General features: G+C 35.7%; 1 protein-coding gene and 3 pseudogenes across 1 annotated transcript; 2 read left to right on the top strand and 2 right to left on the bottom strand.

Moving 5' to 3' along the window:
• Nucleotides 1-3,498: 3,498 nt before the first annotated feature.
• LOC104783825 (uncharacterized) lies at nt 3,499-5,495 on the top strand (annotated as a pseudogene).
• Nucleotides 5,496-5,841: 346 nt separating this feature from the next.
• On the bottom strand, nt 5,842-6,547 carry LOC147945914 (uncharacterized). Its single transcript, XM_087509407.1, has 2 exons — nt 6,356-6,547; nt 5,842-6,267 (listed from the first exon to the last, which is right to left on the bottom strand). The coding sequence occupies exons 1-2, from the start codon at nt 6,533-6,535 to the stop codon at nt 5,842-5,844; spliced, it is 606 nt and encodes a 201-aa protein (XP_087365533.1). The 5' UTR covers nt 6,536-6,547.
• An 858-nt stretch (nt 6,548-7,405) lies between these two features.
• On the bottom strand, nt 7,406-9,914 carry LOC104783824 (uncharacterized; annotated as a pseudogene).
• Nucleotides 9,915-10,582: 668 nt separating this feature from the next.
• Nucleotides 10,583-11,779, top strand: LOC104783823 (F-box/kelch-repeat protein At3g13680 pseudogene; annotated as a pseudogene).
• Nucleotides 11,780-14,683: the final 2,904 nt, after the last annotated feature.

Below are 14,683 nucleotides of genomic sequence, written 5' to 3'. Positions count from 1 at the left end.
GTCCATCATTTTTCAGCAACAACCCGGTTACTTTCACTAATATTCATAAGCTTACATTTTTTAATTATCTTTGACGACATTTCACTGCAGAGTTGAAAAAAAAACTACATAACAAAATATTCAACAAATTCCACTTAACATTTGAGAGTTCCAACATTCGAATATAGATAAGTAAAAGTTACAAAATTTCCTTTTTTTTTCCTTTTCCAATATCCCCTTTTCTCTTTTTGTTTATATAGTCCTACCGTATTGAACTGAATTGTTCGGATGTAAAGTTTGAAATCAATTCCAAGATAAAACCAAATTGTTTTCTTCTAATTAAGTTAGTTAATTAAAACCCAAATTCGACCAAAATAAAGAAAATGGACTAAAACATCAGTTTCACAGCAGTTTTAGCAAAGAAGGCTTGGAGTTAAGAAATATTTGCAATACTATGCCATTGACTTTTATTAAAAAAAATCAAACAATAATCCCATGTAATCTAATTAATTACTCAAATCTAAAAAAATCAACCAATAATTTTTGTAAACAATAATCCTACTATATTAATTGGGAAGTACAAATATAAAACTAACCTTACAATGTATAAAAAATTACATTCAATTGCGATTAGAAAAAATAATTAAAATTAATTAACTAATTAAATAAATATAATTAATTAAAAACGAAAATAGGGGACATATCAAATAAAAAGAAATTGTAGAAAAGTAAATAATAATTTTCTAGATGGCAGCATCCTCTTAACTAATTGAAATAGGGGACACATTGTAACATCCGTGAACCAGAATCCCGGTTTGGGATGTGCATCGATCGATGCAGGTGGAGCATCCATCGATGCTGACTCAATTTCGTGCGTTTTGACTTAAGTTAAATGTTGCGTTTTGGGCAAAGAGGAAAAGAAAACCCTTAAGTCGTTCATTTTGTCTCATTAGACAACTTTAGCTGTTTTTGAGAGAAAAGAGAAGAGAGAAAGTGTTCTTGAGCGTTCTTGAGGTTTTTGGGAGATTTCAAGATGTTCATGTAGAGATCTGTAGCTGGGATCGTTGTAGGAGCTTCCTAGGAGCGTGTTCTTGGTTGTTTGAGGTTCAGATTCTTCTGTGGCAAAGGTAAGTGCATGACCATGGCTTATCTAAGCTGGAGATTACTCTGATCTGTTTGTTTCTGTGTTGTTAGGCTTGCTAGTATGTTGTTTGAGGCATTAGGAAGCTTTCTTGTGGCTTGGGATCTATTCTTGTGGTTGTAGGAACGAAGATCCAGCGAGAAGCTTCGGGGAAAAAAATGCTCGGCATGAGCATCGGTCGATGCACTACGTGTGTCAGTCGATGCTTGTGCAAGGACGGCGTGGTTTGACCTAGGAGCATCGGTCGATGCCATGTGGAGGCATCGGTCGATGCGATTAGGGTTTCCGCGTGATGTCGAGCATGTGTCGATCGATGCAAGTGGAAGCATCGGTTGATGCAAGTGAACCTGGTATCGATCGATGCATATCTTGTGTCGGTCAATGCTGGCCCTGATGGTATCGGTCGATGCAATCTTGTGTCGGTCGATGCAGAGTCTGGTTTGTTTGTTGATTGTTGTTTGATGGTTAATGTATCTCTATTGCTTGTGTGTATAGCCCCGTAGATGGGAGGATTTCCTTACTGAGTATTTATAAAATACTCATGCATTGTAATTTGTGTTTGTGATGCCGGTAAAGGCAAAGTGTGATCGTGGAATCAAGGCAATGAAGAGGAGGATGTTCTAGAGACTCGATTGGTTGTTGTCTGCTTACGCTAGGTTGCTAGAGTTGGGTATGTAGAACATTGATAGGTTGCTGGTTCTATGTCTTTTGTTATTTGATTATGGATTATTGGTTATTATTTATTGGATTATTTTATTAGATTTTGGTATTGGTTATTTCCGCTGTTGATTGTGATTGTGGTAGGTGGCTAGTGGGTATGGGACCACTAGTTGTAGTTATCTATTATTATTATTTATTATTCTAAAAAAACGGGTCAGGTCGTTTCACACATCAATTAATTAAGGGGCACAATTAAGGTCACGTTGTACTAACAAAAAAAAAAGCTCACGTCAAAATTAAGAAGCCACACAAAAAAAACAATGAATATATTGTTTTCAAAGAGGTTTTTCAAAACTTTTGCTAGCTATATTTATTTGTTCTTTTTTACATGTTAGTTATATCTTTTTACTTACTTCACAACTATAGCAAGAATTTCGTTTAATTGACAAATATTTAAACAGTTTTATTCACTAAATACAAATGTTTTATTGACAGATTTTCCATAAACATTTTTAAAATACAAAATTATAATATAAACAAACCAAATTTTTAATCACAAACCATTATAAATAACATAATAAACAAATAAATTATTACAAATTTTTATCAAAAAAACTTCAGTGGTTAGTTCCTAGTTGTAATACAAAACCGAATTAACAAGTCCAATTAACAAAGTTGTGTTCGGTCGGTTCGGTTGTTTCAGTAGGCAGATTTAACTTGGAAAAGTTGAGAGATTTGGAGCGCACTGATGGAATGCCACTTCCGGAAAAAGTTTGATCGTGATTGCCACTGTCTTATTTCGTTATTAGTTTATAATTTTTTTAATACTGAAAACTGAGGGATATGTTGATAAAACCTTGTAAAAGATGGAATATTACAGACCCAACCAAACAATTCGACCCAAATCCATTAAGACGGAGCATCCGAACAAAAGATCCGGTAAAGAATCTAAATCCCTAAATCGCGAAGTCTTATTCGTCTAACTATCAAAGAGGAAAAAGAAAAATTTCTCTGGGAAAAAAAAAGGAGCCCAACCTTTGCATCAACTCGAGCATTCGATCTACTCCCATCGACTTTTGAAGCTCATCTTCTACCGGTTAGTATACTCCTTCGCCAACAATTCCCCCAAGACGATTAAATTGGAATTGGTAAAATCATTCGCTTTCCTTCATCTTGTTAATCGAAATTGCTCAATTGGCATCCCATTAGTTTGGTTGTTTGGTTTGATTAAAAGAATTTTAATCTAGTCGTTTGGTTGGTCTTGTTCGGTCTCAGCAATGGCTATTGTGAAAGATGGTGGTATAGTTTATGACTCAACAACCGAAGCCGCCGTTGATCATGTGATAGCACCTCCCACCGAAGGAGGGGAAACATGAAGAGGAGGAATCAGAATCCGATGCTCAGGTAGATACATTTGAGCAAGTGATAAGTGTCAATTAATACAAATTTACAAGAAATGATGGTTTGAGAAAAAGTATAGTTGGAGCAAATTCGGATAACTATAACAAGTAAGTAAGTAATTCTATCTATGTGATTTGCAGGATAGCAGTGACGATGATGATGTTGTTGAAAATGATGATAATGCTGCTGAAAATGATAGAGATGATGCTGATAATGATGGTGATGATGCTGATAATGATGGTGATGCTGCTGAAAATGATAGTGATGATGCTGATAATGATGGTGATGATGCCGGTGATGATGATATTTATGAAGATGTTGAGGAAGATGAATCCCAACCACCGCCGCCAGAGAAAATGTTCTTTAAGGAAACTGATAACAACAAGGGTTGTAAGATAGGAAGCAGATGTCTTGTGACCCAGACAGTGGATTACATAGAGACATTTGAAGAAGAAGTCAGTTGGTTCAAGAATCATTCTCAATTCAAGCACGTATTCCACATGCCTAGGGAGCCAAACCACATGGTGCAAGGTATGTGGATGCTTCTGCTTCGTACAGCTTGTACGAACATGGATAGAGAGTGTTGGTTTTAGTGAATGGAGTGCCTATTAGGTATTCTTCGAAAGAGCATGCGTTGCTAACCGGGTTTGACTGCCATGAGTACCCACCGAACTACAAAAAAAAAATAGGGGGCTGGGAATTTGCAAGAAGGATGTTTAAAAGGATTGACAAAATTAAAATTAAAGATGTGGAAGCGAAGCTGAAGAAAATGAAGAGTAAGAGCTCAACTGATAGAGTGAGGATGACTATCTTGTACTTCCTGTGCAAAGTAGTGAAAGCTAGCTCTAAGGGTGATGGAAACATAGAGCAGTTCCTTCTACGTGTTGTTGATGACTTAGAAGATGTGGAGAAACATCCTTGGGGCGTTATTCATTTGATGAGTGTATGAAAGGGATTCGGAGGGTTATGAAGAACATGAAAAGTTCGGTGAAAGAAAAAGCACAAAATAGTTTTTGTGGATTCATTGTTCCTCTGGAGGTAATTTTCAGTGAATTTTTTGTAATTTTAATGTGATTGTCGTATGATTTAACACTCACACATTGTAACTTTATTTGTAGATTCTGGCATTTGAGTGTATTCCACATCTTGGAAGCAAATTTAGAGAAGTTGTACCGGCAGAGAGGAATTGTCCAAGGATGTGCAAGCACAAGTTCACCGAAAGTTGCATGAAAGGTTTTACCTTGGAAGAAATTAATGCAGCAGTTGGAAATAAAATGGTTAGAGTTTGTGTAGATAATTTGTGAACTTTGTGTTGATAGTTTAATTAATCATAGGATATGTTATGTCATGTGTTTGAATATAAAAAAAAATATTTGCATTTGCAGGCTATTATTAGCATCTTGGAACCATACATGGATGAGAAAAATCTTTTGAGGCGTATAATAGATGATGGTTTTGATGATGGGATAGGTGTAATTGACCCAATTGTTGATAGCTGGAGAGACCGTCTAACTGTATAGAAGAAGAAGATATGGTGGAAAGGGCAGTACAAGCTGGACTTGGTTGGTAGAAGTCTCATTCAAGTCCTTGAGACTGCAATTGAAATCCCAGAAATTGGAAATGAAATCCCAGAAATTGGAAATGAAATCCGGGATATGGGTGCATCTATTAGGTCATTAAAGGAAGCAATGGAGAAAGGGTTTGAGGAAATCACGAAGAAGCTTGCTGGTTTGAATGATATAATGGAGGTTGTTGAAATGAATGTAGCATTGCAGTTAGATAAAGAAGCTGAAAGAGTAATATATTGTCAATACACGCCAATAAATTATGGTCCGGGAACGGCAACAACTTGTGGTCAGGAGACGTCCAATGACAACGAAATTGGTCAAGGGACGCCAAATGACCCCGTCTCTGCAAAGGCTCATGGTATGATCGAGTACTTTGGTTAAGTTTATTTGTTGCTGGAGATATGCGTTATGGGTTTACTTATTTGTTCTTAATATTAGTTTGTTACCAAAATTATGCAGAGGGTCAGGAAAAGAATCAAGAGAAGGAGAAAGAGAAGGATCAAGAGAAGGAGAATGAGAAGGATGAAGAGAATGAGAAGGATCAAAAGGAAATGGAGGAAGAAGTGGAAATTGAGGAACAAGAGAAGATGAAGGATCAAGAGAAGAAGAAGGTGAACATGAAGAAAACGGGTAAAGAAAAGAATGACAGTGTCACTTTAATAGAAACTGGGAAGAAGCGAAGAAGGGCACCATCCAATCTGCTCAAGACACCATATACAAGAGGTGGGAAGAAACAGCGAAAGTAGGATTGTGTGTATTTCGAAAGTTGGATTTTCTTTGAAATAGTCTTCGAATATTGTTAGTCGGTATTTTGGTGTTATTTAGGTACAACTATTTGTTTAAGTACAACTATGTGTAATTTTGTGTTTAGACAACTGGTATAATTCGGTACAACTACAATATTAGTACTACACCAAATATAATTGTTATAGATGCTCATGAAAGAAAGCTTAAACAACATGGTCTTACATAGTGCTCATGAAAGCTTAAACAACACAGTGCTCATGAAAGCTTAAACAACAAAGTCTTAGAAAGCTTAAACAACAAAGTCTTAGACAGTTATACAACAAAGTCTTAGACAGTTATACACAATTACCACTTAGCAAGTAACTCCTTTAGCTTAAGAATCTCAGATTCTTTCTTGGCTAAGCGCTCTTTCAGATCACCAACCTCAATACGTATAACACGGAGATGCTCACGAAATGACTCCATCGCATCACCACCTCCAAAAAAGTACAAGCGTACAATAAGGTCATTCTCCTCCTTAACATGTGCCATATCAATACGCATAACACGCATTGACTCAGAAAGTGCCTCCAAAGTAGGAGTCACCTTCATTTGCTTACTATGCTCCTCCTTAAGGGAATCAAGTTGAAGACGCATACGACTCAATGACTGACGAATGGACACCATTCCAGGATGATTAACACCACACTGGGTCCTAATTTCGTGCCACAACTTGAGAAACTCTTCATCAATAGCATCATCCCACCACTTAGATAAGTGTTCTCCACCAAACTATACTCAATTTTAAAAAAAAAAAACAGAACACAAAATTACTAAAGTAAAGTGAGACGCATACAATTGCAATACAAAACAGCGTTACGTCACTCTTTGGGCACTTGTAGTATTTTCTGCCTTGATTCTCCCCAGTAGCACACACTTCTCGTTTCATCTGTTCGCCACAGAAACATATGGTTGGAACTCCATAATTACCGTCCGCTCTTGCACCGCCACTATCGAAGCTTGCTTCAGTTTCGGAACTCTCAGTGTAGCTGATTGGCATGATCAATTATTGAAACCTGAAATCGCCGACGCTTCTTTGTTACTTTGTTAATTATCGAAACCCTAGATCTACTTTTGAAATTGACAAGAAATTATGAAAATGAATTGTGAAATAGGTGAGCGGAATAATATATTTTTGAGATAATATTAAAATACAGATATCTTTACTCATAAGAGAGCAAGTGTCTATTTCTTCAGAAATGTCGGCGGAATAATATTAAAATACAAATATCTTTACTCATAGTTGTACTTAAGTGTCCAGTTGTTCCTACACTAACATAGTTGGACTTTAAAAGATTTTCGTGTTTTTATAGTTGGCCTTTACTTAACCTTTAGGGATTAAAGTTGACCACATTTTGTTCCAGGATAAATCATCAGTTAAGAGGTTATTGTTGGAAAATTTTAATGATATCATAATTTTCCCTTATTTTGTTGTAAAATGATATGAGAAGAACAAAGAGTCCCATATACTTTGAAGAGAGGTTCATATGGAGCTTCATATGAAACAATAGCTTGTATTAAGAAAAAAAAAAATCACTATATTTTTTTCATGTTATGGACTTCTTCTTACCTCTAATTTATCTTAATTTCATCAATACATAATTGAGATACACATCAATTAAATTCCTGTTGAACCTATTAGTTGTACGTGTTGAACCTACAAGTTGATCCACTTGAACCTTATTATACACAAACCCCATTAATAAGTGTTATTCTTAGTTGTCTCTAGATGAACTTGGTTTTCTGAATTACCAACACAACACACATACATAAAATGAAGAACTAGGTTTGTCAAAAGTTACAATTGGTTCTACTATAAACAACACAAAACAGAGCATTCCACAAAACACATATACATAAAACAAATTGCTTAGGTGTCCTCAGGCTGCAAAAACTTTTCCAAGTTTATGCCAGGTTTAAACTTCATTTGCCTCCTCCTCTTACGACGACGTTCCGCAATAGAACGGAACCTCTTTTCTTGTGTTCTTCCACCACCAGTTTTAGTGTACTCTGGCGTTTTAGCTATTAATTGTCGAATTGCAGCAGGAACACTCCAATCAGACTCATGGGGCACAACATAAATTGTTCTGTAATATGCCAATGCCCACGTCTCAATCAAGTAATATATTGAGCAGAGATCATGCATTTCGATATGCACTCTTCTTACTTCTCTCCTCATGAGATTTCTGAGCGCGGCCATGGCATGGACACATGGGTACTTGTCGATATCAAAACATCTGCAAGAACAACTTTTCATTTTCAAGTCCACCAAATAAGTTTTACCATCCAGACCTATGACGTTGTACTCAAGGTGGTAGCTGTTTAACTCAGTCACTGTTAAACGTACTGCAATTTCACAATGGTCATGCAATTCATTCTCCACAACCGGCACCAGTTTTCTTGTGTTTGATGCACCAGCAGAATCTTTCCTATGTTTGTTGAACCATTCAGAAAATTTCTCAATAATAACATCAATCATAGGCAACAAATGGAACTTCCTTGCATCAACAAACACATTGTTCATTGATTCGGCTGTGTTGCTTGTGTCAATGTTGTACTTATCTCCTTCAAAATGGCATCTTGCCCATTTATCCAACCCAATCTTTTCATCTAAATACTTAGCGGCATTAGGAAATCTCCTTCTAAAATCCATAAACTCTCTATCGAAATCATTCTTAGTATAAATATGAGCGCACTCCTTGAATTTATCTGAAGCTATATCCTTTTCGGTCTTGACATATTCTCTGGGGTTTTTACTTAAATGATATATACAGTGAGCATGCCTTGCACTTGGGTACACCTCTGAGACAACAGATATTATGCTTTTATGCCTATCACTTATAAAAACCAATTCAGGATCATCCGGTACGATGGTTTTCAGCTTGTTGAAAAACCATGGCCAACTAATATGATTCTCAGTATCAATCACACCAAACGCAATGGGGTAATGGTGATGATTAGGATCCTGAGCTGTTGCGAAAACTAACATACCACCATACACAGTCTTCAGATGTGTTGCATCAACAACTATTACCTTTCTCATTGCCCTAAACCCTTCAATGCTAGCCCCTAAAGCAATGAATAAGAATTTGAACCTTTTTTCTTCGTCCAACTCGACACTTGTTATTTTCCCAGGATTCACCATTCGTAACATGTGTAGATAATATTCCAAATTCTTGTAGCTTGTTTCAGGACTCCCTCGCACATTTTTAACATGTTGTTTTTTCCCTCTCAAGGCGGTGGAGTAGGAACAATGCAAACCCAGTCTACCTCGAACTATACCCATGATGGTTTTAGGAGTCAGGGTATCAAATATACCTAGATAATCTTCATGCAAAACAGATGCTACTAGTTGTGGTGTGCCTTTTTGTTTGATATAGCTTGTACTGTCTTCAGACCGAGAGCATGTGTGCATGTTTGTATGTACTATAACACTCCAAAAATCAGAATCCTTAATTTTTCCAGCTCGCAAATACCATTCACAACCTTTTGAAGCTTGACTACATTCCACCATAAGTCACTTCGTGTCAGACGCAACTGTCTTCACACCATAACAGTGCTTATTTGCAGCTTTGTTAAGCACATCCCATACTGCCTCTTTAGAAGAAAATTCCTGAAATATTTCAAGACCAGTACCATCTTCCCATTCTTTAAAAGTATGACTTACTTCTACATGACGTGGAGGCTCATCATATTCAAGCCTACCACCCTCAACGACATCCACATTACCTATCGGGTTATCCACACCCGCTACATTCTCAGAATTTCCAATAACAACATTTTCAACAATCTCCACTCTCTCAACATTCTCCATTCTCTGAGCGTTCTCCATTCTATCAGTGTTCTCCATTCTCTCAGCGTTCTCCATTCTATCAGCGTTCTCCATCGAATGTTCAATATTCAGTTCTTCAACTATAGGCTCTACAATAACCGGCTCTTGTTGTGATGTTTCCCCCTCTCTAAAAATAGTAATGATTCCTGCATTACACTATTGATCATCAACACTCATAATTTATGCCAACAGAACTTCCCCGCTCGGCTCTTGACAGTTGCTCGACACCTTTTACCAACTCCATATGCAATACTGGTTTAAGTCCATCTGTGTCCAATGACGTTAAAAATACATATACATCATCGTCATCTTCAATATTTGACTCTCTCCGAGATTTAGATTGACGGTAACTCAATTTCAGCTTTCTTGCGGCTTCATTTATTCCGCTCTTCTTCTGTATCTTATCTACTAACACATAATATGTTATCTTCTCCAAAGATGTCGTCTTAAACAATATAGCATATAGTGGATTCTTGGAAATCCACTCATGCTCTGAATAGTACCCGCCAATGTCATAATGTACACTTGTGTGGTTATTCTTCTTCATCGCCTCCTGGAAATATAACCACATAAAAGACAATTACAAATCCAAAGTTGTACAGATTATACCATTTGTCCTTCAATCTTACATTTGTACCAGTATTTCCAGTTATCCTATAATCTGCCGCTCTACTAAAATTGGTCTACTCAGATCTGTGATTCTCTTGATTCAATACGATTCAGACACTACATAACAATGCAATTACCTAATCGTCTCTTAAAACCGAATCTATCAATCCAATGTACATACCCAAACAACAAATGCCAAGATCTAATGAGCCCCCAAATTTTATAAATGTACAAAACCTAATCACTTACATGAATTAAACGCCACAAACGAGAAGTGGAGGTAAGAAGGACGCGGCAGTTATTGCGTCTAAGGCAGCCGTCGAGCAAGAGAAATGGAATGAGAGAGCTGCACCGAATCGTGAGCTTTCGTTTCAAAAGAGCTTCTCCGTCCGACGAAAGGAGCACCAGAAGCGACTGTTTTTTTTTCTTTTCGTTACATTAAATTAATTCAACAATTATTTCGTTAAAGGTAAAATGGGGATATCACGTTTTGGGTGGTATGGAGACTTGAGAGTCTCAAGTGGTACGCAAGATCAAAATTTCCCCGTAAGTGGCATTCCAGCAATAAATTCAGAGATTTTAGACACACTGTAGAAGTTTGAGAGAATGACGACAATGTCGGATCTGTGGGATATATTGGTAGAGGAGATACTCTCAAGTGTTCCGGTAACATCTCTGAAAGCTATACGAACTACTTGCAAAAAGTGGAATGCTTTATCGAAAAATCAGATTTTTGGTAAAACAGAGAAGCAGCAGTTTTTGGGATTCATGATGATGGATTATAGAGTTTGTTCTATGAGATTCAATCTCAACGGAATCCAAAACGAAGAAGACTTGGTCGACCAATCTATAAAGCAGTTAGCTTTACTTTATTGAGTGAAGATATCTAAACTGTTTCACTGTGACGGCTTGTTGCTATGTGTTGTTAAGGACAACGTAGGGCTTTTGGTATGGAACCCGTATCTGGGTCAAACGAAGTGGATCCAACCAAGAAACAGTTTCCACAGCTCAGACAGGTATGCTCTTGGTTATGACAAGAACCGTAACCACAAAATTCTTAGGATTTGTTGTTTTCGTTACGAAATATATGATTTAAGCTCTGATTCATGGAAGGTTTACTGTGTTACTCACGACTAGAGATACCTTCTCATCAACGTGGTGTGTCTTTGAAAGGGAATAGTTATTTTTTTGGGTCTAGAGAAGATAAGAGGAAAAGGAGAAGGAGAAGAAGGGGGAAGAAAGATTGAAGATAGTTTACTCTGTTTTGATTTTACAAGTGAGAGATTTGGACCGCGTCTGCCTCTGCCTCTGCAGTTTCACTCTTATCGTTCACAGACTTTGACTTTGTCTTGTGTTGGAGAAGAGAAGCTTGCGTTGTTTATTTACCTCCGGAGTATATCTAGTGTATATGAGTTTTGGGTTACGAATAAGATTGATCCCAATGTAGTGTCTTGGAGCAAGTTTTTGAGATCTTTCCGTGGTTTTCATGTTGCCATTGGAGCTGGGAGTTTTTTCATTGACGAGGAGGAGAAAGTTGATGTGGTTTTCGATCTTGATTGCATATATAAACAGACTCGTTACCAAACAGCTCACATCTTTGGGGAAGGTGGATACTACAAATCTGTAGATTTTGGAGAAGCTCCTAATCTTATAAAACCTGGCAAATCATACATGCTTGAATATGTTTGGAAGGAATATGTTTGTAAGGAATACTGTTACCCAGTTGTGTGCTCTTCTTATGTTCCAAGCTTAGTGCAACTGCACATTAACCAACCAGGCAAAAGGAAAATTAGAGGTTATTAACTTTTGAACAAGACAGCTGATTAGTTTGTGGTTTTCTGTTTATAATCTAATTGACAAGTTACAATTCTGGCTCTTACTTTTTATGGCAGTAAGTCTTCACTCAAGCTCCTTATACGTTTATGTAGTGATGTTAATATGGGCATACAAACCCCATTAAAACCCAACTCATATAAAACCCAGCCCATTTGACATTAAACCCATATAAACTCATTTAAGTTTAAACCCTATTTAGTTATGCCCATTTAGATATATCTTAACTCATAAACCCATTTAGACCCATATAAGCTCATATAAACTCAATATTATTTTATTTTTACTGTAAAAATACTGATGATTAAAGACAAAATGCAGATGTAAAATACAGATGTAAAAATCATATTGAACCGCAAAAAAGTTTATAAGGAAAGACAAAGCATATATTTCAATAACAAAGCAAAAAAAACAATTTATAGCCTGCATCTGTTTCGAAGATCGAAAAGAGTTTGAAAACATGTTCATAGTTCTTAAAAATAATCTTACCAACTCAACAACATAATACCTCACGAAACTAAATCCCAGATAAACATCACCAGCAGCTGTTTGCCTACATATGGGCTGATAATCAGGATTCAAGTATTTGTCTCTAGCCCTTACTTTCTCATATTCCACATATCTAAAAGGCAAATCATGGTAGATAATTATTTTGCTAACCATCTCTCTATCTAATTTCTGATTATATACAAGTCGATCTATCTTCTTAGGCTTGTGAGGAAAGATATCCAAATGACGTTGCAAGTGCTTTGTTCCATAATTTCCATTGGAAGTGCTACTACCAATCACCAGCTTTGTACTACAATGTATACATTTAGCCCTTTCTTTTTTATCCTCTTCTAACCCTACTGAAACAAAATCATCCCAAACAGTAGAAGTTTTGCGTCTTTTACGTCGTGTACTAGACATAAAGGGTTTATGTCTAGTATGTGAACAAGTTGTGCTATTTAGTCTCATTCATTTACCGATTGTTTGACTTTGACGGAATCTACACCATTGGAACAAAAAAAATTGCGGGAGCACTTATGAGCTATGAAAGTAAGTTTTTGTGTTGATGATGATGCAGGTGATGCTATTTGGTGAGTTATTTATTCTAAACAGGAAAATTTGCTTAGTATTTTCTGTACATCATACAAGCTAGGGTTGGAATCTAGGTATTAACTCAGGATATGGGTCAGTAATTTATGGAGGTGGAACATATAAACTAGTAGTGTGGCATATGTTTAAGGGTTGATATATTGGTCTCGTTTAAGGTTCAGGCATGTACGGTAAGTTGCAGTATCTTCCCATGATTTAAGGGTTTGTTTTGGTTTAGTGACTTCTGGAATATTGTTGCTATCTTCTATCTTTTGAGGATAGTCTTGCAATGTACGGTGGCTCATGTTTTGTGTATGTAAGGAGCTGATAAAGAAACATGTGTATGAGTGAAGATGCCATACCACTGGGAAGTCAGCTATCACAACGTGGAGTAACGGTTTATACAAGATTCAGAAGACCTGTTCTACTCTTTTTCAAACGGGATTCGTGGAAGTTTCAAATGGGGTATGCTTCTCGCTTTTATTTCCGGACCTAAAGTTGGAACGATAAAGAACCAATTGCTGAGAAGGCTTGCTTTGAAGTCATATGGAAGCCGAGAACCGGGCAGACTGGTATCGAAATGAAAATTAATCATAGGACTTGCTCATTTTAGTTTTTCACTATGAACAATCTATAGGAATTGGTAGAAAAAGAGTGTTAGATGATTGACATAGGACAATGCAGAGTATTTGCGTTTTGACATTTAATCCAAGTGATTTGCTATTCAATGATGCTAGTAGACCGTATAGCATTCAGAGATACTATATGCAAGATTTGACATTTAATCCAAGTGATTTGCTATGATGAGTCAACAAGAAGTAATACTCCAATAAGAACAATATAATTTATGATTTACTTCTTGTTGGAGTATTAAGACCAATACAATATAATTTATTTACTCCAATAAGACCAATACAATATAATTTATTTACTTCTTGTTGGAGTAATACTTCTGAATGCTATATTGGAATATTATTACTTGCATCATCATATGCATACTTCTTGTTAATTTATTGGAGTAAGACCAATACAATAAGACCAATATAATTTATGATTTACTTCTAAGTAAATCTTGCATATAATGAGTCAACAAGAAGTAATACTCCAATAAGACCAATATAAGTTAGTTTTTTACGGATATAACCAATTTTCTGTTTGAAAACTTAGAAGAGATTTATATAGCCTAAAAGATATCTTCAGATTTAAATGCTAATAAATTATCTACCATAATAAGATAGGTTTTCAATATAATGTAGTCTTTGACCAGAAAAAAAAAAAAAAAAAAAAAAAAAAAAAAAAAAAAAGAAGATAAATTCTAATCTTATTACATAAAGTTTAGTTTTCAAAGTTGGTAACTCATTTAATTGTGACACATGTCAAAGTGTCAAGTATATCAAGTCTATGATAATGTTTTAAAAATGTGAAAAAATTCTATTTTTGTATTCAAAGCCTAGCCAATATTATTATGAAGGCCAATAAATATATAATTTCTATAAAAAAAAAAAAGTTGGAATCCATGAAGAGAAAGATAATCAGATATTCAGATTATTTTCTTCTTTAATAATTTAGTTTAAAACAAAAAAAAATAGTTCTTATGAGAATAAAGTACATTTACTTTATATATATTTTTAAATAGTAGTTTGTATAAGATGATAAAAATATGTATAGAAAAAAAGAAAGAAATATATATGTATAAATTAAAGCTAAAGTGATTTGAATATCATTAATTCATTAGACAATGCATAACATATACTTTTATCAATAAATAACTGATTTTGGTGTATTTTTATTATTTCT

The sequence above is a fragment of the Camelina sativa genome, chromosome 4 (assembly GCF_030686135.1).
Source record: "Camelina sativa cultivar CO46 ecotype springtype chromosome 4, ASM3068613v1".
Lineage (NCBI taxonomy): Eukaryota > Viridiplantae > Streptophyta > Magnoliopsida > Brassicales > Brassicaceae > Camelina > Camelina sativa.
The sequence above is the reverse complement of the archived record's forward strand: the minus strand, read 5'-3'. Positions and strand labels throughout refer to the sequence as shown.